General features: G+C 36.3%; 1 protein-coding gene across 1 annotated transcript in view; it reads right to left on the reverse strand.

The window, feature by feature from the left end:
* Positions 1–25050, reverse strand: part of THSD7B (thrombospondin type 1 domain containing 7B) — a 1129969-nt gene that overhangs the window by 13108 nt on the left and 1091811 nt on the right. Inside the window, exons 21-26 of the mRNA XM_055123230.1 lie at positions 20904–21049; positions 15378–15537; positions 13324–13497; positions 13140–13235; positions 10716–10798; positions 7111–7303 (exon numbers count right to left, since the gene is read on the reverse strand). Coding sequence (XP_054979205.1) covers positions 7111–7303; positions 10716–10798; positions 13140–13235; positions 13324–13497; positions 15378–15537; positions 20904–21049 — 852 coding nt within the window. The remainder of the gene's footprint in view (positions 1–7110; positions 7304–10715; positions 10799–13139; positions 13236–13323; positions 13498–15377; positions 15538–20903; positions 21050–25050) is intronic.

Genomic DNA, 25050 nt, shown 5'->3' on the forward strand with positions numbered 1-25050 from the left:
GCAATGTTGCACTGTCGTATTGCTGTTCATTGATTTGCTTGAATGGGCACCAGTAACTTCTCCATTATGAGACTTGTTATTACTGTTTTTGGCATATCAAATATGCTACGGATAGCTTGCCAGGCTCTGCCATGTGGGCGAGATACTCTCTGTAGCTTGCCGGGCTCTCTGAGTGGGATGGAGGAATTGAACCCAGGTTGGCCACATGCAAGGCAAACACCCTACCCGCTGTGCTATCGCTCCAGCCCTGTCATACATATAATACAAAAGTATTTTAAAACATTTGCTAACAGAAATAGAACAAATGAAATGCTAATAAGAATTTTGGTAGTTTAGTATCCCAAGTAATTTTGGCTAAACAAAATTGCACAACCAGACATGATAATTCACCAAGTTACTGTACAGTTATAAGCTTATGTGTTCAAGCAAATATTACAGATTTTAGATCTGCCAGAGTTAAGAAAAACAGAACCACAGCCTGTTCTATTCTGTGCTATCTTCTATGGATGTTATAACTTGGGTTTATGAATATTTATACATAAGATAGATTAGTTGATTTTGAGAAGCATACTGGCAATACAGTGGATTTCACTCTATTTTATGAATCCTTAGTTAGTTACATTTATAAATGGCCTGAGAAAGGGAATGCCTTCATTCTTTTTTTTTCAGTTTTTATTAGTAAATCATGGTGCGATACAGTTACAAACTTATGAACTTTCATGTTTGTATTTGGTTTACATCCCTCCACCTGTGCCCATTCTCCTCCACCAATTTTCTCAGTATCCCTCCCACCACCCCCACCCCAACCCCCACTTCCCCACCCTGCATATGTGGCAGGGCATTCCCTTTTGTTCTCTCTCCTGTTGGATGTTGTAGTTTGCAATAGAGGTATTGAGTGGCCATCATGTTCAGTCTATAATCCACTTTTGGTACTCGGCTTTCAACCTGAGTAGGTCCTCCCAATATTCTCTACTAGGTGTTCCCTTCTCTGTCACTGCTGTCCTTTCCCCCAGCATGTGAGGCCAGTTTCCAATCTGTGGGGCAGACCTCCTGTTTCTAATCTCTACTATACTTGGGTGTTAGTGTCTCATTCTGCTACTTTATATTCCACATATGAATGAGCTCTTTCTATGGGAATGCCTTCATTCTTAAAGCACTTTAAGGAACTGCATTTCTTTCTGAAAGTAATACATATATAGAGTTACACTTCTGAATATAATCAAATGTGATATCCCCGATAAGCATCTTTTCTAAAGTCTTCTGTGTGATGAACAACATTAAAAATATATTGTAAACAATACTTGTTTGTAATAAAAATCACAATTACATTTAATAGTATTAAGACTGCCTATTAAAGTTCTTGTTTACAAGATATTTTCAAGCCTTAATCAATTTTTACAATGAGGTTTCCATCTAGTAATGATATTTTTATATGATCATAAATATTTTAACAAAGCTTTGATTCTGCTCTCTTTGAAACATTAATGATGAAATACCTTACTTTTTAACTTTGGCAATAAAATAGACTTCACTGAATTAAAATTACTTTTTCTATTTTGTTTCTGAAATTTAGGACTAAAGTGTTGGGATGATTCAATGCTACCCAATCCCTCTTATATTTCTGTTTAATCCATACACACTTTTAAGCCAATTTATTAAGAGTAAGTATAGTTTCACACTAACAAAGCAGCATCTCACTTTTTTTTTAATTGAAGAACTGTGATTTGCAAAGTTATCATTAGTTGGTTTTTAGGCATATATTTCAGCACCAATTCCATCACCAGTGTCAACTTCATTCTACCAGTGTTCTCATATTCCCTTCCACCCCAACCCTCACATCATTGCTACTTGTTTAAGTTGACAGACACATTGTAGAGTTTCATTGACTGTGGCTTAGCTATCATGTTTTCAGTTTTGTTGAGTCTGTATTTTGGATATATTGCTCTATCACTGTAGCACTATTGCTATCAATTTGCTCGAGTAGGCACCAGTAACATCTCCATAGTGAGACTTGTTACTGTTTTTGGCATCTTGGATATGCCACGGGGAGCTTGCCAGGCTCTGCTGTACAGGCAGGGATACTCTTGGTAGCTTGCCAGGATCTCCGAGAGGGACAGAGAATATCAAACCTAGGTCAGCTGCGTGCACAGCAAACACATTACCTGCTGGGCTATCACTCCAGCCCATATTACTATATCACTCACCCATAATACCAGTATAACTGAAGAGCTGATGACTGTTCACTCATCACTTTCCATTCTCTTCTTCTACCCCCTCTTTCTTGATTTCTTTCCTTCTCATCCTTCTCTTCTGTAAACACTAAGGTCAAGGGCATTCTAGACATTCTCCTTTTACTGTAGCACAATTCCTCATCCAGTATTCTGTATACGTCATATCATTGAGATAATCCTGTATTTGTCTTTCTTTTGTGAATTACTTCACTTAACGTGAAACCTGATATCTTTCAGTTTCAACCATGTTGCGGTAAATTGCATGGTTGCATCGTTCCTTGCAACTCCATAGTATTCCTTTATGTATATATTCATCACATCATTGTATATATATCTATCACATCTTTACAATCCATTCTTCTGTTATTGGACACCTAAGCTTATTCCATATCTTAGCTATTGTACTGAAAGCAGCAATGAATAATGGTATGCAGAGAAAGAGAGAGAGAGATTGATTGATTGATTGATTGATTGGGGCATCTACCCCCAGGACATAAAATCAAAGTGAAATTGCTGGGTCATATGGCAGTTCAATTCTAAATTTACTGAAAATTCTCCATAGTGTTTTCCATACATACTGTAGAAGATAATCCCACCAACAGATAAGAGCTCCTTTTTCACCACATTCCACCAACAATAGATCCTACTATTTTTGGTATGTGTCATTCTCACTGGTGTGAGATGGTATCTAATTGTCACCTTAATTTAGATTTCTCTGCTGATAAGCGGTGCTAAGCAATATTTTCATGTGCTACTGATCACCTTCCTCTCTTCCTCTGAGAGGTATCTATTCATTTTTCTCAGTTTTTGGATAGGGTTTTTGAATTATTTTGTTGTTGATCTTCACAAATAATTTATGTATCCTGGATATCAAACCTTGGGCTGGAGTGATAGCACAGCGGTTGGGCTTTCGCCTTTCACGTGGCCAACCCATGTTCGATTCCTCCGCCCCTCTTGGAGAGCCCGGCAAGCTACTGAGAGTATGGAGCCTGCACGGCAGAGCTGGCAAGCTACCCGTGCGTATTGGATATGCCAAAAACAATAACAATAAGTTTCTCAATGAGAGACGTTACTGGTGCCCGCTTGAACAAATCGATGAGCAATGCGATATTAAACCTTAGGCCTGTGTTTGGCAGTTTGGACAGGCCTCACGCATGAAGGTACCAGCAGAGGAACCCAGGTGTGTATAATCCCATCAACGGCCAACATCCAGAGAGAGACTTAAAAGCAAGCTCTCAGAAGAGAGTGATGCAGAGAGTCTCTTGCCCGCATGCCTGATTGTCTTCCCCGGGGCTCCTTGGAGGGGATAGGCTCCAGCTTCCCTCCCCACCCCGAGCTGAGCTCCTGGCAGCTGAAGACCACCGGAACTTAGCTACAGCCATGCTCGAGGCCCCTCTCCACCTGTTCGGACAGGCCTTATGCATGAAGGTACCCGCAGAATAACCCAGGTGTGTGTAATCCCATCAAAGGCCAACATTCAGAGAGAGACTTAAAAGCAAGCTTGTAGCCTACTTCTTTCTGGGAGAAACTGGCAATCTTTTGAGAGTTTCCTGCCCACATGGGACAGCCTTGCAAGCTTCCCATGGTGTATTTATATGCTAAATCCAGTAACAAACTGGATCTCATTCCCTTGACCCTGAAAGAGCCCCCAGTGCAACATCATTGGGAGGGCCGAGTCGAGATAGACTTCTAAGATCTCAGGGAAAGGACCAAATGAGAGATTACTGAGCCTGCTTGAGAAATTGATGCTTAATGGGATTTCGTGATTGTGATCGTGATCAAACCTTAACCTGATATATTGAATGCAAATACTTTTTCCCATTCAGTAGCTGTCTTAGTTTTAACCCATGTTTCTTTTTGTCATGCAGAAGCTCTTTAATTTTATATAGTTCCATTTGTTTATTTTTTATTGTATTGCCCTTTGCAGGTTTTTGAAGGCTCCTTTGTGGCCCAAATCTTGAATTGTTCTGCCTATATTTTCCTCAATGTACTTTATAGTTTCTAGTCATTGATCCACTTTGAAATGACTTTTGTGTAAGGTGTAACATATAGAATCAGCTTTAATTTTCACATATAACTATCCAATTTTCTCAGCACCGTTTTTTGAAGAGGCTATCTTTACTTCATTTCATGCACTGAGTTCCCTTATTGAAAATTAACTGCCCATATGTATGGTTTATCATAAGGTATTCAGTTCTGACCCATTGATCAGAGGGTCTGTCAGTTCATGGGCTGAACCATTTGTATCTTCTTAAAATTACATTATTTGTCTATGTACTCATAAATTTTCATATGCATAGGAAATTATGAAATGATTTACAAGGAAACTGGTAGCAGTAATAAGAAACAGAATGGCAGAAAGTTTTATTGTCCACTGTTTCAGTAGAAGTGAGATACTAACTTCAAAACTGCATGATATAATAATCAAAACTGCATGATACTGGAACTAAGATAGGGACGGAGCGATAGTACAGTGGGTAGGGCATTTGCCTTGGATGCGCCTGACCCAGGTTCAGTTCCTCCTTCCCTCTTGGAGAGCCCGGCAAGCTACCAAGAGTATCCCGCCCACACAGCAGAGCCTGGCAAACTACCCATGGAGTATTCGATATGCCAAAAACAGTTTTTCATCCTATTTATAGGTATTTAGGTTGATTTAACTCTTTTGCTACATAGTAATCTGTAATATAATAAATATTTACACATTAATGTATGTGTAAATTTTTATTTTATTTTTTTGCTTTTTTGGTCACACCCAGTAATGCTCAGGGGTTACTCCTGGCTTTGCATTCAGGAATTACTCCTGTTAGTGCTTGGGGGACCATATGGATGCCTGGGATTGGACTCAGGTCAGCTGCATGCAAGGCAAACGTCCTATGCACTGTACTATCACTCTGGCCCTGTGTAAATGTTTTTTTATGATGAATTCCCAGGAGAGAGATTTTAGGTTAAATTAAATAGTGGGATTAACAGACTTTCCTCCCAAAAGGTTGCTCCAATTTATATTCATCATGAGAAGCTAATGAAATTTTTAAATTCCCTCTGTATGTGCATACACACAAAAACATATATATGCACATACTTATATGGATACCTATATACTCATTATGTACATATAATATCACTGATGAAGCTCTAGCCACACCTCCCAATAGGGACTTAATTATGGATTTGTAGATTAATTTCCCTGAGACCTCACCCTAATTATATTTCTGGGTCTAAAATAATAAGTAAGTCTGGTTCCATTTCATATTATGTCTTCCTCAAATTTAAATCCTGTTATCTTAGACATAAAATGAGAGAGATTCTTTTAAATTTCCATGGCATATTCATATATACATGGAAATCAAAAGTTGAATAAGTATCATTTTTGTTTGCTCTGAGTTCTTACCCAGCAGAGATCACTTCTGAAAGGGCTTGGGGACCATTTGTGATCCTGGGGATCAAACCTGGGTCAGCTGTGTGTAAGGAAAGCTCCCTACCTTCTGTTCTATTGCTCTGGCCTCAGTGTTATTCTTTTTTTTTTTTTTTTTTGCTTTTTTGGGTCACACCTGGCGATGCACAGGGGTTACTTCTGGCTCTGCACTCAGGAATTGCCCCTGGCCGTGCTCAGGGGACCATATGGGATGCTGGGAATCGAACCCGGGTCGGCCTTGTGCAAGGCAAACGCCCTCCCCGCTGTGCTATTGCTCCAGCCCCTCAGTGTTATTCTTAAATATTTCTTCTGCTAGATCTAGGGTTCTTTGAACCTAGGCTCTAGTTTTTGCCTTATTTAAACTTTCATCAACATATACTTGGCATGGTAAAAGAACCTAGTATCTGAGCAGAGAATCAGAAGGTATATTTTTCCTGATCTTTTTCTGTTTTTGCCCTCCCCATGCGCCATGACTTTTACCATTCATTCAGTCACTTGTAGAACTTTTGTCTCCTCAAAGAGATATCTACAGAACAAGCTTTACTAACCACTTTCAAACTTTCCTGTTATCTATTGATGATGCAAGTTGTGCTTTCTAATCTCTAAATGTTACCTTCTCATTTGGTTCAAGAACTTAGAGATAATTCATGTAAAATCACCAGGTCAGAAACATAAGATATACAGAAAGTATCTAATCAAACAGTTACTATTTTCTACAATAAACACCAACTCTTAGCCCAACAGGCCCCCTTACTGTGTTAATAACCATGACAACCCTGAAGGAATGGTCCTTTTACACTGATTTCATGATGAGAAAACAGATCCAGAGATGCGAAGAATTTATATTTAGACACAAGACAGGTACATTTAAAGTCTTGACGTATATCTCTAACACACCACCATTTCACCAGTCTTTCTCAAACCTTTTAAGTTTTGGAGCCTTTTCTTAAAACATATGCATGTTTGTGAATAACCCCAGTATTTGTTTTTAATTTTAAATATACAAATTTGTGATTATAAAAGTATGATCTTTGGCAGAGATAATTTTTACTTAATTCAGCTGTTATTGTGCAAATTACCTTCAATCATCTTTAAGAAAATTTTACACTTAAAGAGAGTCACATATTATATACCACACATATCTGAGTAGCCTTAATCTGGAGCATTGCCTCTTCATCCTGTCCATTCTCCCCAAAATAAGATGATCATAATATGAATGTCATAATATGAACCCCAACTCCTGTCACAGATAAACTTTTGTTATTGCTGTTATTGGAATTAGAGGTCATACACTTTCTCTGGTGCTTGTCAGGAGCTACATGCTTTACATACAATTGTGGTGCAAGTGGTATCAGGATCACAACTGGCTTGCCAGATGGCTTGGTGATCAAACTTGTCGCCTCATGGCTGCACTTTACCGCTGAGGTATCCCCAGCTTCTAAAACCTTACTTATTACTGAAACGCACCTGGATCAAGGAGTTGAAGAGACCATCCCTTAAAAATATCATGTATTTTTGAGTTCACGGGTCTGTTTTTCCCAGCAAGGTTTTTAACATCAGCCTTTTTATCCTCTGAACCAGGCACTTTCATGCAGTAATCCAGGTAGCCATTTGATCTCATTATCTCTGTATAGCCCTTCTCACAACCACAGACTCCACCCTATAGCATAAAACATGTTTTTATGGTTACACAGTGAGTTATGAGGATGAGAAAGTCGAACATTCTAAAATGTTGAATTTTATAACTTTAAGATATTTTGTGGACATTTAGAATTTTCATCAACAAACTACCACACAGATCATAATCCAATGCATTTTTTTATATTTCTGAATTTTACAGTAAAGTCTCAAAGGTATCATCAGATTTTTTTTAACCTCGTCACATTTTTCAATGGTTTAAATGTAAAATTACAATTCTTTGTTAATAGAGTTGATTATATCCCTTTTTCCTTTATAAAAATACTTAAGGCATTTATAAAAGTATTTATAAAAGTATAAAAAGTATTTATAAAAATACTTAATTTATTATGTTCAACTCTAGCATTGTTTCAGGTTGCTGCCCATTCACTCCAATATTCCCTGTATACTGAGAAGTCAAGTAATGAGGATTTAATGAACATCTTTGAGATATAAAGCTGCTTCTGTCTGTAGATGTACCAGTTGCCTCTACTATTTATTAGTAACTTCTCTGAACTAACTTTTTACATATAGGTTAGCTTCTATGCTTAAAGAAGTCATTTGTGTGGAAAAAAGACTCCACCAAGTCCCTTTCTCCTGTCTAATAAGAATGAATATACATATATATATTATTGAAATATTTGAGTATCACACCCCTTCACATTCCAGTTGGTATTGTGACAATGCATTATTCATATTTGTCTAAACATTCCTTGTTTCTTTTCTGTAAAAGAGACCTCTCAAAAGGCTGAATATTATGAAGTATAATGGGAAAGGAATTTTACTTCTGGAAGTGAAATTAGAAATAATTATTCATTATCTAACAAAGATTAAAAACAATTAAGAAAAATGAAAAAATAAGAGGGAATACATGAATCTATGATTTTACATTTAGGACTCCACCTAAAGTTGTTCATCAGGCAATTTCTTTACAGGACTTTACCTCATAGAGTCACTCATGTTTATCATTATTAATCAAATTCAAAATCTTATTTTATGTTTTTCCACACCCAGCATGTTTCAGGGCTTATTCCTGGCTTGGTGATCCCCAAGCAGTGATCAAGGGAACATATGGAGTGTAGAGGATCATACCATGTCAGCTTCATTCAAGGTAAGATCCCTGCCCTCTGTACTATCTCTCTGACCCCCAAGCATAAAATTTTAAACAAACCAGAAATGTGTGAAAAAGATTGTGTAATTAATAATTGTCCATAGTTTTGTATTTTTTATGTCATAATACTTATTGTTGCAGTGTTTCCAATTGTTATTTTTTTGTTTGTTTGTTTGTTTGGGGCCACATCTGACTGTGCTCAGGAGAGTAGCACAGAACTCCTCTAAGTAAAGTATGAGGTCTAGGCCACTAAATTCTCTCTAGTTGCTTTTAAATGATACTATCACATGGTGCTCATGGAGAGAACAAATTAAGATAATAGTATGTATATCTCATCTCTTAAAATTATATTTTCAAAATAATCTCTGTTAACCTAAGTTAAAATTTGTCTAAAATTTATGAAATTAAACCAGAGTATAACAACGTACAATAGCAGTACAAAAGGAAATATAATTCATATTTTATTTATTACCAGAACTGATATTCCTATTTTTCAAAAGTCATTAGCCCAGTGAAGTTGTTGCTGATCTTTTTGCAACTTCCTCTTTGAACTGTTAAGATAATTTACTATTTTTCTTCTGAGGTGAAGAATTAAATATAAATATTTCTTAAAAGTTAAAATTTCCATATGATTCGCACAATTCTATTCCTAGGTGTCTATCTCAAGAGTAATTATGTTTTGTGTAGCACTTTTTACAATAACTAAGGACCAAAGAGATAGTCTAGTGGGCAAGCATTTTCCTTGCCCAGACCCAATCTGGGCTTGATCCCTAACTGTCAGGAGTACTCCCACTCTAGTAGCCAAGATGTGAAACAACCCAAATCCCCAAGCAGAGATGTGTAGATAAAGAACAAGGTATGTATACACAAATGGAATACTCAGCTATTAGAAGAGATGAAATCTTGCCTTTTGCATTAGCGTGAATAAAGGTAGTGGGGGGTCATGATATAAAAACTAAGACGCAAGTATAAAAAAAGTAACATATTTCATTCATGTGTGGCATTTAGTAATCAAAGGAAGGGAAATGTCAATATCCCATAAAAAATTTAAGATTATAATCACAAAGATTATAAAGGGTAGTAGTAGACTGAGTATAGTATGTTAATACTGTGCCCTAAATCATGTACAAACTTACCTTTATGTAATTAATTTTTACCTCAAAAATATATCTGTGTGTGTAAATCAAATAACTCACATTGAGGTAGCAGTGACATTAGAATTGAGTTTGAATTATTTTTAACCAACTAATTTTTTTGGAAATCAATTAGTATAAGAAGATAATTGTTAAAGGAACACCACATTTTATTTTTGTGCCACACCTGTTGATGTTCATGTGGAATGCCAAGGACCAAACCTGTTCAGTTGTGTGCAAGGCAATTACCCTATCCACTGTACCATTGATATTACCCTAAGAATGTAACTTTATACACATGCACACCATGATTAAAATATATTATATAGTTTTGATTCAGAGAGAGAAGGAGTTAGTGGGAAGAAAGTAAAAAAAATTCTTCTAAAAAATGATATGTGTTTACATATTTTAAAACTCATTTTATATTTTGATATATTATAATACAGAATATAGACATAATATATAGTTATATAATCTTACAGACAAATATGCAAGTCATTGAAATTTACCTAAATACTTATATTAATCATTGATCATAAATTTAATCAATTTCAGTAAATAATAGTAAAAATGGACATGACTTGGACTTTTCAAAATAGTTCAGACTAAGAAAAGGATAATAAATAATCTGAGCTTTTATTGGCTAACCTAAAATAGATTGATCAATCTGGCTCTAAAAAGAAGAGTGTTTCCTTTATTGCAAACCACAACACCTAATCAGAGAGAGAGAACAAAAGGGAATACCCTGCCATAGTGGCAGGGTGGGGTGGGGGGGAGACGGGACTGGGGAGGGGGGGAGGGATGTTGGGTTTACTGGTGGTGGAGAATGGGCACTGGTGAAGGGATGGGTTATCGAATTTTGTATGGGGGAAACATGAGCACAAAGATGTATGGATCTGTAACTGTACCCTCACGATGACTCTCTAATTAAAAATAAACTAGTAAAAAAAAATAAAAAGAAGAGTGTTTTCAGATAATTGGGCTCCTACAAAAAAATTCTTAATAGCTCTGAATGACTCTTGCAGATGCCTCTAGATGGTATAGTGGATACATGCAACAGCTGTAGCAGTAGCAGACTGGGAACTCTCTGACAGCATATGCTAAATGCAACACTTACTATACTCCTGGAAGTTTCTTAGCACTTGACTCACCTGTGTGCAATAAGAGAAAGGTTTTCTGCAGGCAGGATTACAGTGTCGGATAGCAGCAGGACGTGCCTGCGAAGAGCAGCCTCCTACGAAGGAAGTCACATCATTGTTTGTTCAGACTTTTATGACAAACATGTATCTCTCTTAAATCAGCTAGTTTCCAAGCACATCATTAAAAAAAATCTCTTTGCTGACCTGTATCTCTGTCTTACTTTATCCATTACTCTGGGCTGGATTGTTTGAGATAAGCTTAAATGATAGAAGATGTTTTCAGTAGCTTTAGATCCATTTGCTACAATGCAATTCTATCATGTGGCCATGCTTGGAAAGACTGAATGCTAGGATCCGTTAAAGAATGAATCAAATCTCAATTTAATTTCAGGAGTAAAAGAGATATTTTCTCAAAGAACTTTTCTGTGTATATTTTACACCAGCTCTACTAGGCACTGAGCTGGTTCCATATAGCAAAAGTTAATGAATGACATTGATGAATTCATAAGACCAAAATATCAAAAGCTTTGGTAATATTGTAATACATTCAAAAAGAATATAGACACATACCAAGTAACATACAGATTTCTACCATTATGGTTTGTCTGGGGTCCCCACCAATTGTGTTCAGGAGACCACATGTAGTACAGAGAATTACATAGGTTGTGTGCAAGGCAAGTGCCTTACCTGCTGCAATATCTCCCCCCTCACATATTTTTAAAATTTTATGTAAAAATACTAGAAGGGATAGTCATATAGCTGATATGGTACTTGTAGATGCTCAGCAAGTAACTTTAGATAACTGAGTGGAATAGTGACAGTGAGAGTGACAATACCATATCTCTTAAGCTTTTACACATTAGCTGTATGTCTCAGAATTATACATACTAAATTATAAAATTCATTATTTTGGGGCATTATTAAACTTTATTTTACAATATTCATTGCATTTATGGAGTTTTGTCTTTACATTATTATAATTTTCAACAATACAATTTATAGCAGAAATATTATGCCCAAGGTAGTATAGAAAACAGGTCTACATTTTCACTGTTACTTGAAATACAGTCCACAAAGAAAGGAAAATAAATACATCCCTCATGATCCAGTTTAGCTCATAGGTGTGAAATTGATAACTTGGGTCTTTTCCCTCTAACCCAATGTCTCCAAAATCAGTGTATGTATCCCTTCAGGGAGGGATCTGTTGAGAACTGGAAAGAAATTTTAGTATTTTTATAGTTTACATAACTTTATTTATATAGAAATTTGGAAAAGTATCTTAAGATAAATTATTGCAGGGATAAACTTGAGATAGAAGAAAATATCACTAATGTAAAATCAAAAAAGAAAAAGGTAGAGCTGACAATTTTATGCCTAGAGAACAGAAATTCTTCTACTATTGTAATAAGCTCTTTGTCAGCCACAAACTAAACAAAAACAATGACAATTAATTTTCTTTGTTAAAAGTAATTAAAAACCTTTAAAATTATTAAGCATTCTCAATTAAATTTTATCTACTATAATGAGAAACCTCTCCTCAATCTATATTTAAATATTAATAATCATGAATAACACAATATTCAAAACCCATTTCCAGTGCATGAACACAAGCATCTATAATTCACTGCAAGAGTTCTTTACAATATTACCAAAAATATTTTAGTTTCCTATTACCTAACAGTAGTTGGGCTTACTATTAGCTCTGTGCTCAGGGGTAATTCCTGGTGACATCAGGGAACAAAATGGTGTGCCAGGAGTTTAACCTGGTTGCCCACATACAAGGCAAGTACATTACCCCCTAAACTAATTTCTTTAGAATTTAATAAAATTTTGAAAAACTCCCTTAATTTCTATTTCTTTATGTTTTAGTACATGTTGAGATATAGTACCAAAAACTTTTCATGGAGAAATTTATATTATTTAAAATTTTTAGAGACCATTGTTCCAAGCTACCATTGTCTTTTAGGAACTCTTTAGATCCTGTTTCAGATAATGCTATTTGAGGATTTTTTGTGTGTGTTTCAGCTGATTTCTGCACATTGACTGATATGCATATTCGGAGAGAATTATTTACTTTTTTGCGTTGTTTTTTTGGCCACACTTTGTGGTACTCAAGGCTTACTGTTAGCTCTGTGGTTAGAGGTCACTTGTGGTGTGCTCAGAGGTCACTTGTGGTGAGCTTATGGAGTGCTGGGGATTGAACCTGCTTGGCTACGAGCAAGGCAAGTTCATTACCTCCTGTACTATTGCTCTGGCTCCAGAAATATTTGCTTTCTAAGATGTAACTTTATGATGATTTATTTCTATAAAATTTTGTCTTAAGTTTGTTTAAGGTCATTGCCAAGTCTAACTTGCTTATAATTTATGAGTTAATTCTTTTAACACACAGTTCTCAGATTTTTTTCAAGGTTCTACACAAATTTTAAGCAGAATTACCTGTGACATTAATGCCATCTGAACGTTGACACCATACAGTTCGTTCATTATTGTTCCAAAGACTTGCTTTCCATATATAGTGATAACATTTGCCTCCTGCAAGTAAAATATAACAGTACTAATTCTATTATGCTTCATATAAAAATAGAGTAAGCATTGATTAATCAAAGAAAAATACTGGTACCTGTACAAGGACGGGTTTCTATAACCTGTTTGGGACAGCTGTCTTGGTTCTGGAAAGATTGAATGATAAATGTTCTTGACCTTGATTGGCGACCCACTGTCTCAAAGCTTCTTCCCTGGATGCAGGTTAATTCACAGGAGCTCCACTCTGACCACTTTGTTAAATGACAGTCTCCTGAATGGAGTGTGGTACAAAACAGTGGAAACAACATGAAAAATGTTACATGCATTACATGACAGAGTCCACGGTGAGATTTGGTGCTGCAGTAATATGTTTGGTACAATGTTCAAGTTTCTAGGTACTACACATTTCACTCAAATTTTCCAATCAGAATGTACAAAACTGATGAAGTAATGTGCTTTAGTATAGCTTAGTAGGACAGTGGCAAATGGTATTGCCATTATGCTGCTTCAAATTGCAGTAGTCTTATCTAAAGAATCCTATGTGTCTCTAGAGTTAAAAATTGTTAAAGGGAAATATAAAGATTATAGCAACTTAGTTTTCCAAGAACAAAAAAACCATTATTAACAGCTGTTCTTAGAAACCAAGTGGATTGAAATCACTGAAGAGTAATACCTTTAGTGAGATCTAAAGAATACTTCATCTTAATACCGAATATACATATTTGTTTATATATATAATATGTATATTTGGGGACTGGAACCATAGCACATTGGGTAGGGTGTTTGCCTTGCATGTGGCCAACCCGGGTTCAATTCCTCCATCCCTCTGAGAGAGCCCAGCAAGCTACCGAGAGTATCCCGCCCTCATGGCAGAGTCTGGCAAGCTGCAAGTGTCATATTTAATATGCCAAAAACATTAACAAGTCTCACAATGAAGATGTTACTGGCAGCTGCTTGAGCAAATCGATGAGCAACAGGATAATAGTGATGATGTTGACAGTGATATGTGTATTTATGAGCACATGTATGCATATGTGTTTGTACATGTGTATGTTATATGTCATATTGTGAGGATATGAGTCACCTTAAACATATACCATACAAGCCAACGTGCTTTTAGTATTAAAATACACCTATGTATTTCATTTAATTATCAATGACAAACAACTCTGTAAACACAGTGTCTGTTCTCAAATCTGTCAAATCTGTCATCTTACTGATTCCCGCACTGCTACCACCCAAGGCTTCATCTGGATGAAGATTCAGTCAATAATTTTTTTTAAGTTGCTTTTTTTGTGTGGTTGTTGTTTTTTGTTTTTTTGTTGTCTTTTTTCTTTTTGAATCATACCTAGCGATGCTCTGGGATTACTCCCGGCTCTGAACCCAGGAATTACCTTTGGTGGTGCTCAGGGAGACTATATGGAATGTCAGGGATCAAACCTGGGTCAGCCACGTGCAAGGCAAATGGCCTACCTGCTGTACTACCACTCCAGCCCCTCAACACATTTTTAATATTTCTTTTGGCATACCTTGTGGTGCTCAGTGTTTACTCCAGGCTATTTTCAGGAATCACTCCTGGCAGGGGCCAAGTGTGGCCCCTCAGACACAAAACAAAACAAAAAATATTCTAATTTGATACTAAATTTCCAAATCTGTTTGCAGCCCTATCCATGTCCCTATACTACTTTGTCTCCATTGATGTTGTAGGTATATGTATTCTAATGTGATAAACACAATAATTAACTCTACTTCATTTTTAAAACTCTGGTTTTAATTAGACAGCTCTTCTCCTCGGTGTAAAGTAGAAAACAGAAAATAAATTTGCAGTAAAAGATATTTTTAACAAATTATCTAAAATTACATAACAGATATTATACATATCTCTCTGAGAGCCCAGCAAGCTACCGAGAGTATCCTGCCCGCACAGCAGAGCCTGGCAAGCTATGCGTGACGTTTTTGATATGCCAAAAACAGTAACAATAGGTCTCATTCCCGTGACCCTGAAAGAGCCACCAATCATTGGGAAAGAGTAAGGAGAGGCTGCTAAAATCTCAGGGCTGAGTGTAATAGAGACGTTACTGGTGCCTGTTTGAGAATTGGACAAACATCGGGATGACAGTGATAGTGATATAGTGATCTAAAATTATATACCTGGGCAAGGCACAGAGCAGGTCTGCTTTAGGGTGTAGTCTTGTAAGGGCATTTCTCCACACAGAGCTTCGTCCACATGTGTAGCCATGTCAGAGATAGAACCGTTGTGGACCACACAGGAAAGACTGCGGATCTGCACTCCTTCCCCACATTCTCCACCCTATGAAAGGAAAGGAGGTGTCAGAATTACCTAAATAAAATGAGTCTCAGGGTTATGACTCTTGCCACCTTTTACATAGGAAAATCCTTACTGCATCTTTCAGCAGCTTCCTCCTCTTAGGAGTTCTCTTTCAATTGTTGACAATAAAGCATCACTAAGAAATTCTCCTCGAACTGATAAGGAATATGAAGTAGAAATGAAAAGGTATGCAATATTATTTAAATATTCAGAATATGATGATTGATTTTGGAATTTATCCAGGATTGACTGAAAAAACAAAAACAATATGTAATTTGTCAAGGTGTATGTGATAAAATGGGTTAATTCATAATCACTCCCCATGAAAGCATGTACAGCCACTGGGCATGAATTTCTCTTTTGCTTAGCTTGTCTCTCCTTTGTAGGAAATTTAGTACTTTCTCATATGGATTAGGTTGGGTTTTCCAGTAAAAAATTGTTTTTTACTATTGCCAAAAGTTGTTTTCTCAGTATGTTGTCTGAGCTGTATAATGTTCTTTGAAGGTATTTCATACACATCCTACTTAGATTATTCTAGGCAATTAGATAAATGTTGTGCAGTATCTCACAGAAACAGAAGCTCTGAATTGGAAATCTCTTAGTGGTTATCTGGTTCAGCCATCTGCCTGATTAAAGGTTTTTACTATAACATTTTGGGCAGATTCTCATGAGTATTTTCCTTTTGGTTTTAGTTAGGGGCTCATACTTCAAACAGAAGTTCATTTAATATTTGGAAAAGTTTATTGGGCACTCTTTTCTGCATAAATATCTACAAAATCGGGCTAAGCAAATATTGCTTTGCTAAAAATGTGAATTCCCAGGATGGCAGGACCAAAGATAAAAAGAAATGATGGGGCCGGAGCGATAGCACAGCGGGTAGGGCGTTTGCCTTGCACACGGCTGACCCGGGTTCAATCCCTGGCATCCCATATGGTCCCCCAAGCACCGCCAGGAGTAATTCCTGAGTGCAAAGCCTGAGCATTGCTGGGTGTGACCCAAAAAGCAAAAACAAAAAAAAGGTAAAAAGAAATGAAACAGAAGTAAAAAGAAAGCACATCTGAAGTGTTACCAAACTGGCCTCAAATTCAAAAGTAAACACAACTAGTTTCTTGGTGAACCACAGTTTCTTCTTAGTTTACACAATATAAACAGGGACATCATGATGGGGAGGAGGGGATAGGAAAAACTGGAGAGGATTTTAAATGCCAGTTCCCACTCATTATCTAGTTTTCCTTAATCAACCTTTATATCAGAGGACATTAATTCTCCTGTACTTTTTAGATGTATCCTTTAGCTTCCACCAATTTCAGAAGTTTGTAGAAGAGCTAAAGCCTTTAGAAATATTGTTGTAGTTGTAGAAGCAGAGAGGGAAAATCAAAAGTTACAGAAAGAGGATTTTGTACCTTTATTTCTGCAATCAAAGGATGCCAGACACATAACCTGCTATTGGGTGACAGAAAAATGTGCTCTGCATTGGAATTTGAGTGACCTCTTCATTTTTATCATTTTACTTGTGGTAACAAACTACACTGAATACAATGTGGAGCTGCCATGACTCTTGAACTGGGAGGATTGAAGGACAAAGTGATCAGTTAAAGCAGCCCTGGCCCTGATTCAGAGCACTGAGTAGGTGATGCAGGACTATTGGGTCTGCTGAGCAGGAAACGTTGCCATGGTACTGACTGCTGAGAATCAAGATCATAGGTAAGCACTGTAGCACTGTCATCCCATTGTTCATTGATTTGTTCGAGCGAGCATCAGTAACGTCTCCATTGTGAGACTTGTTGTTACTGTTTTTGGCATATTGAATCCGCCACTTGTAGCTTGCCAGGCTCTGCCGTGTGGGCGGGATACACTCAATAGCTTGCCCGGCTCTCCAAGAGGGATGGAGGAATTGAACCCGGGTCGTCTGTGTGCAAGGCAAATGCCCTACCTGCTGTGCTATCGCTCCAGTCCATAGGTAAGCAAACAGACTTCTGAGAGAAAAATGCTGACACACGAAGTCATGCTTCAGACATACTAGCAAAGAGATAAAGTACAATCTTCACATAACCTGAGTTTTAGAAGTTTAAAGCTTACAGGTTCTGAGTTGACAAGTCAGATGTGATCATCATTTCCTCTTCTAGAGATTCTTTAACAAAATTATGATATGTTTATCCAAGATCAAAATTCTCACACTCAACTTACCAGGAGCTCATAACTGCTCTAACTTTTCTGTGACTGTGGTGAAATTTTAACCCCACCAAGTAACCTAATTTTGAATCCAATTACATGTTTGTAGTAAGTGAAATAAACATCAGTTTACAGTAGAGTCATTCAAAACAAGTTATTGAGTACATGTTTAATTCCTAAAATAACTAGTTACATTAAAATATTTTTGGAGAAGGTTCCCCTCATAATTATGTGTTCTAGATCATGGAAACAATGTAGAATTTATGAAGGTTTATTTTTTGGTATAGACCATAGGAAACTGTATAATTGAAAAAAGAGTTTTAAGGTAGTGTAGTATATGTAAAATCCCAAATTCCTGATATCTAGAACCTTATGCAACAGATGCAATTGATATAAATTTTATTTGACATTCAAGAAAGTAGAGTGCAAAGAAATGACATGTAACATGTCTACACTACATCAGTGACCACTTTTAAATAAAGACAAATATATATCTATATTCAACTTTTATCTCTTAAATCTTTGACATTAAGAGCCATGCTATAAAATTGACATCAGAAAGAATTTCATTCATAAGGAAAACATTTACATATAAGGCAGTGAAATATATCGTTTCTTAGAAGATTTTCAAAAGCCAAGGTTATGTAACTCTCCATTGCCAGGCTAATTAATAACCATTTTGTGTACTTTGAATTGGCATCAACCAGACATAAACGAGCTGTTGATGCTAATTATCATCATCATAGTTCTTTTTATCATAATTATACTAATGATTACAAATTATTGAACTCAAAATTTAGTATCTATTATATGCTGAGGATATAGCTGAATTATCTAACTAGTATGAAAAAATTAAGAAAAAAGAAAAGAAAAAGAAGTATGGCTGCTACTCCATAATGCATATAAAAAACAATAAAAAATTAAAAGATTTGACAAAACTGCAGAGTTTTGAACTGGTAAAGAGTTGGCGAAAATTAGACTCAGTTTTTAAAAATCTGTGCTTTAAAACATATTTAGAAAAACATGTTCGAATGAGTGTTATCAGCTAAGGAATTTAGAGAGAGTTGGGAACATTCAGAAAAGTAAGGATTGAGGATAAACACTTATCTTTGCTCCTAATTTTGTTTCATACAAAGTAAAGGCAAACATTATATACAATTTATCTTGTTACTACATAATACTCTGTGGCCAATTAGTCACTAGCATGTCACTCCCACATTCTGTAAATGAGCTCCACGTCTGTCTTTGGCAGGTTAGAATACGGTAACAAAGAGAAGCAGGGAAGTACAGCCATGAGCGAAGTGTATTTTGTGTATAAAGACTATATTTTGATCAGCTACTTGAAATTTCAGCAAACAGCTTTAGAGAAGACACCCATTGAAAAGATACTATACCATCTCTATCACAAAGTACTCACAATTAGGCATTAATGAAACCGGACTGCAGTTAAACTCAGCCAAAGCTCAACTGAAACATTTCCCCTTCTCTTTTGTCTCTGTCTTTCTTGGTATCTCCTTTGTTCTTTCTTCTTTTGAGTAATAATGATTTTATTGGCAAGGTGGGGAGCTGTAGCAGTTAAAATTCCTGAGTACAGTGTCTCTGGACTAATTTCATTCCAAATTCAATGGGAGTAAGTGACAGAAACGGCTGTTTGACGGCCTTCCCTGGGTTAAACCTAACTCCAGAGTTTACTCAAATGTCAGTGAGTGAAATTAACCTCACTGAGAAATCTAAGGATGCTCTCAAGTTGCAAGATACACAAAGGATCATTTCTCGGAGTCTAGAATTTCCAAAGTTGGGTAGCTTCAGCACAACCCCCAAGCCCACCAGCACTTAGAATGTTCCCAGCCACCCACTTGTCCCTCTGTGGTTTTGGTAAAACTCAATACATGACAGTAAAGATGAAATATTGCATCTGTCACTCCCTCCTTATGTTCCTATGGCATCAGTTGGAAAGCTGTTTATAATATAAAAGGGGTTCTGACACCTGAGAAGATAAAAGATAAAGTTCAAGTAGAATGTAGTAGCTGTTATTTCCCTGATAAGACTTGCGACAAGCATTAGCCAGCCAGCCTACCTCCCTTTCCTTTTTCTTCACCTTCTTTACTCTTCTTTCTCTTCTATTAGATTATTAGATGCTTTGGTGTTATTTTCTCTACTCTGTCAATAGTTATCACAATGATAAATATTCCTTGTATTATTTAAAATGTGATTCTAAGCAGCATTTTGAAAATGCTGAAGATTTAGCAAAGCAGATTTTTAGATTAGTAGACAAGGTATTCATATTTAGAATCATTGAGTTGCTATTGAATTAATTAGCATGCTTACCATATTTTCTGTAAAAGGGAGACTAAACTAATGTACCACACATTTTTGTTCATTTGAGACTTCTTAAAATACATGGGCATTTAACTTCTGCGTGATAATAATACTGCATGACAATGTCATCCTGACTGGAACACTAAACATCTTCTTGAGAGTACTCTGAAGATTTCTTAATGCATAATGAAAGTTATTACTACACAATTAAAATATGCTTTGGACTATAAACTAAAAGATAAACTGGTAAAATAAGAAAATAGAAATCAACGTGTTTTTTCATTCACAAGAAGTAAAATGGAAAATCCAGCAGTGGATATTTGCTGATATAATGAAATCTATGGGTTTGTGATATATTATGTTTCTAAGAATTTATACCTCAAACCAATAAAAAAGTAATCATTGTGTAAAATGTAATCTTAGTTCATGTAACAATATAAAGATATAACATTCATATATTTGGTTTTCTATCCCAACGCATGATTTTTTCCTATGCTAAAAATGTCTTTTTAAGAAATACAATCTATAGCAAACTACATTTTCATAGCACCTAGATTTTACCTTAATAATTCTTTGATATTTCCAGTAAACCAAGTAAAGTAATTCTCAAGGAATCCAAGGAGACTGAAAGTTCCATATCCTGGCCCATATAATCAGTGGGTAATGAATGGCTATTTATTTCCCAGCACTTACACTTCACAGGAGATTAAGTCGTTTGGTTATTTTTCCATGGCATAAAAATTGTATTGCATTAGGCCTAAATTCTGTGAAATTTCTTCCATCAAAATGTACGTTGACCAGACAAGAACTTCGGACATACTGATAAAAGTTTCTCTAAGGGTGACTGCATCACCTACCTCCAATTTACAAGCAGACCAGTTGCCAAGGACCCAGCTATAGCAGGGGGTCACTGGACAGGTTTTGTGCTGGGTAAGTTCTGAGGGGCATGGCCGTCCTTCTCCCTGGGTTGGCATAGTGATAAATCGAGTCCGGCTCATTCGACCTAAAATTATAAGAGAGATGTCAGATTTTTGGTTAGAGTTTGGTTTAAAGAAGCAAATTAAAGAAAGACCATTGCTTTACATATGTGTTTACTTGAAAACAAATTGAACTTTGTCATATCTAGTTTTCAGTATTCCCACAAATTTAAATTTTTACAAAAACATCAATTATCAAAGGTCTGCAGAATGCTTGTGGGCCAGAATTTTAGTCATGTTTTTTATTCTGTAATCATTCTAAGTCCAAACTCTGTTTTGTTGCTAATATACTGAATTCAGTATATTTTGTTGCTAATAAACACTGGCAGAAAGTTAGTTGATTTGACAGATATTTATTCAGTGAGCTCCAGTAAGATCTGGCTATCCTACTGTATGCTAGGAATACCTACTGCAGGTTATGACTAGTCTCTGCCCTTACAGACTTTGTACTTTATATCTGAATTACAAATATATAAAAACAACTTATTTTCTTTGTTAACTTTCAAATTGGAAAGTAAAATTGGACATAAATAAAATTACCATAAAAATATCCCTAGGAATATACCTTATCAAATTCCAATAATGCATTTCAATGATTTTTTTTTTTGGGGGGGAAGGGTGGTGGCTGCACATCTGTAACTACTCAGGGGCTGCTCTTGGATTAGAGCTTGGAAGTCACTCCCGGTGTTTCTTGGAGGATAATGCAGTGCCAAGGATTGAACCCAGGTCATTTGCATATAAAGCATATGCCTTTTGAGCTATCACCTTAGTCTGAGGACCAATTTCTGTTTTTACTGAACACAAGATCAAGTTGTTCCTTGTGTGTGAAGGAGGCACACAATTGGAAAAATGTGTTAAAATTCTGGTATCCAATTTTATAATAAGAGAAAATTGGTTAATAGGATCTCAGTGACTAAGTCATCTGTCTTTTACTGAATAATCATCAAACTGCATACAAGTATGACCTCTTTTTAAATAATACTAGCACATCTTTTCTTAAAAAGTTTCACATATGGTTTCATCACAGTTATTTGCCAAATTTTTGTCATAAAATCTGCTATGACTGTGTAGTGAAATGTGGTATGCCCACTCCCTCAGTAATAAGTATAAGTGGAATAATAGATGCAGTTTAAATGGTTTTCTTTCTTTTTTTTTTAGGTTTTACAATTGTGTACATTTATTTTTTTAAGAGAGACTAAGATGGAATTTAATTAGTAAAAGAAAACTGTCACTGTTTGATTAGACATTTTAAGCTTGTTGATTAAACTGACATGTTGTACAGTAAAGGGTATTTACACTACAAAATTCATCTTATATAAAAATAAGAATGGCATGCCTTTGTTAACAACATTACCTTAGAATATTCTGCACACAGATAATAATAAAAATTTCAGTTTGGGGAGGTAAAAAGTACTTAGAATGCATATGAGATGGGAAAAGTACAAAAAAATGCTGTTTAGAAATTCAATACATTTGATGTCAATTTTTTTTAATTTATTTATTTTTTAATTAGTGAATCACTCTGAGGGTACAGTTACAGATTTACACATTTATGTGTTTGTATTTCCCTCATACAGTGTTTGAGAACCCATCCCTCTACCAGTGTCCATTCTCTGTCACCAATGAACCTAGTATCCCTCCCACCCCAACCCCACCCCCAACCCCGCCCTGTGGCAGGGTATTCCCATTTGTTCTCTCTGTTGTTATAATGTTTTTGGGAGTACTGCCATTTTGACAATGTTGATTCTCCCTATCCATGAGCAGGGGATATGTTTCATTTCCTCATGTCCTCATTTATTTCAAGGAGTAGAGTTTTATAGTTTTCTTTGTAGAGGTCCTTTACTTCCTTTGTTGAGTTGATTCCAAGGTACTTGATTTTCTGGGGCACAATTGTGAATGGGATTGCTTTTTTCATGTCCCTTTCCACTGAATCACTGTCTGCGTATAGGAAGGCCATGGATTTTGGGGTATTGATTTTATAGCCTGCGACTTTACTGTGCAAGTCTATTGTTTCTAAGAGTTTCTTAGTAGAGGCTTTAGGCTTCTCTACATATAGTATCATATCATCTGCGAATAGTAAGACTTTGATTTCTTCTTTTCCTATCTGAATACCTTTAATATCTTTTTCTTGCCTAACCACTATTGCAAGTACTTCCAGGACTATATTCAACAGCAGTGGTGAGAGTGGGAATCCTTGTCTTGTCCCGAATCTTAGAGGGAAGGCCCTTAGTGTCTCCCCATTGAGGTTAATGCTTGCCGTAGGTTTGTGGTAGATGGCTTTGACTATCTTGAGAAAAGTTCCACCAAAACCCATTTTGGTGAGAATTTTCATCATGAATGGATGTTGGATCTTGTCAAATGCTTTCTCTGCATCTATTAATATGATCATATGGTTTTGATCTTTACTTTTGTTGATATGATGGATTATGTTGATTGATTTCTGAATGTTAAACCACCCTTGCATCCTCGGGATGAATCCCACTTGGTCATGGTATATGATCATTTTGATGAGTTGTTGGATTCTACTTGCTAATATTTTGTTGAGGATCTTTGCATCGGTGTTAATCAGGGATATTGGTCTATAGTTTTCTTTGTTAGTGGTATCTTTTTTCGCTTTTAGTATTAGGAAGATATGTACCTCATAGAAAATGTTTGGGAGAGTTCCTGTTTTTTCAATTTCCTGGAGAAGTTTGAGAATAACTGGCAACAGGTCTTTGAATGTTTGGAAGAATTCGTCAGTGAATCCATCTGGACCTGGGCTTTTGTTTGGGGGGAGACTTTTGATTGCAGTTTAAATTTCCTTGATATTAATAGGTCGATTCAGGTATTCGAAGTCTTCTTTATTCAGTCTTGGGAGATTGTAGGAATCAAGGAATTCAACCATTTCTTTTAGGTTCTTTTGTTTTGTGGCCTACAGACTTTCAAAGTAGTCTCTGATAATCTTTTGAATTTCATTGGTTTCTGTTGTGATGTCACCCCTTTCATTTCTGATTCAGTTCATTAGGGTTCTCTCTCTCTCTTTCTTTGTGAGTCTTGCTAGCGGTTTATCGATCTTGTTTATTCTCTCAAAGAACCAGCTCTTGGTTTCATTGACCTTTCGATTTGTTTTCTGGGTTTCCATGTCATTAATTTCTGCCTGAAATTTTATTAATTCTTTCCTGCGGTCTGGTTTAGGTTCCTTTTTCTGGTCCTTTTCTAAGATCTTGAGCAGTGAAGTCAAGCTGTCTATGTAGGCCCTTTCTTCCTTCCTAAGGAATGCTTGCAGAGCTATAAATTTTTCCCTTAACACAGCTTTAGCTGAGTCATAGGTTTTGGTAGCTCGTGTCTTCATTCTCATTTGTTTCCAGGTATCTCTTGATTTCTTCCTTGATTTCCTTCCTGACCCACTCATTGTTCAACACTGAGCTGTTTAATTTTCAGGTGTTTGTTTTGATTCTTTGCATCTGTGTGTGATTAGCTTCTATCTTCAGTGCATCACGGTCTGAAAAGATAGTTGATACATTTCCTATTTTTCTGATTCTATTGAGGTATGTTTTGTGGCTCAGTACATGGTCTATTTAGGAAAATGTTCCGTGTGCACTGGAAAATAAGTGTATTCTTTCTTTTGGGGGTGTAAAGCCCTGTATAGGTCTATTAGCCCTCTTTCTTCCATTTCTTCTTTCAGAGTCCGTATTTCCTTGCTGAGTTTTGGTCTTGTTGATATATCCAGAGGTGATAAGGAGGTGTTGAAGTCTCCAACTAATATTGTGGTGCGAGTGATGTTCTCCTTGAAGTCTGTTAGGAGTTATTTTAAGTACTTAGCCGGTCGTTCATTAGGTGTGTATATGTTTAACAGTGTGATTTCTTCCTGTTGTACATATCCCTTAATTAATATAAAATGACCTTTGCTGTCCATTCTAACCTTTTTCAACCTGAAATCTATGTTGTCGGATACTAGTATGACCACCCCAGCTTTTTTGAGGGAGTTGTTTGCTTGCAAGATTGTTTTCTACCCTTTGACTTTGAGTCTGTGTTTGCTCTGACTGTT

This window comes from Sorex araneus, chromosome X (genome assembly GCF_027595985.1).
Source record: "Sorex araneus isolate mSorAra2 chromosome X, mSorAra2.pri, whole genome shotgun sequence".
NCBI classification, from domain to species: Eukaryota; Metazoa; Chordata; class Mammalia; order Eulipotyphla; family Soricidae; genus Sorex; species Sorex araneus.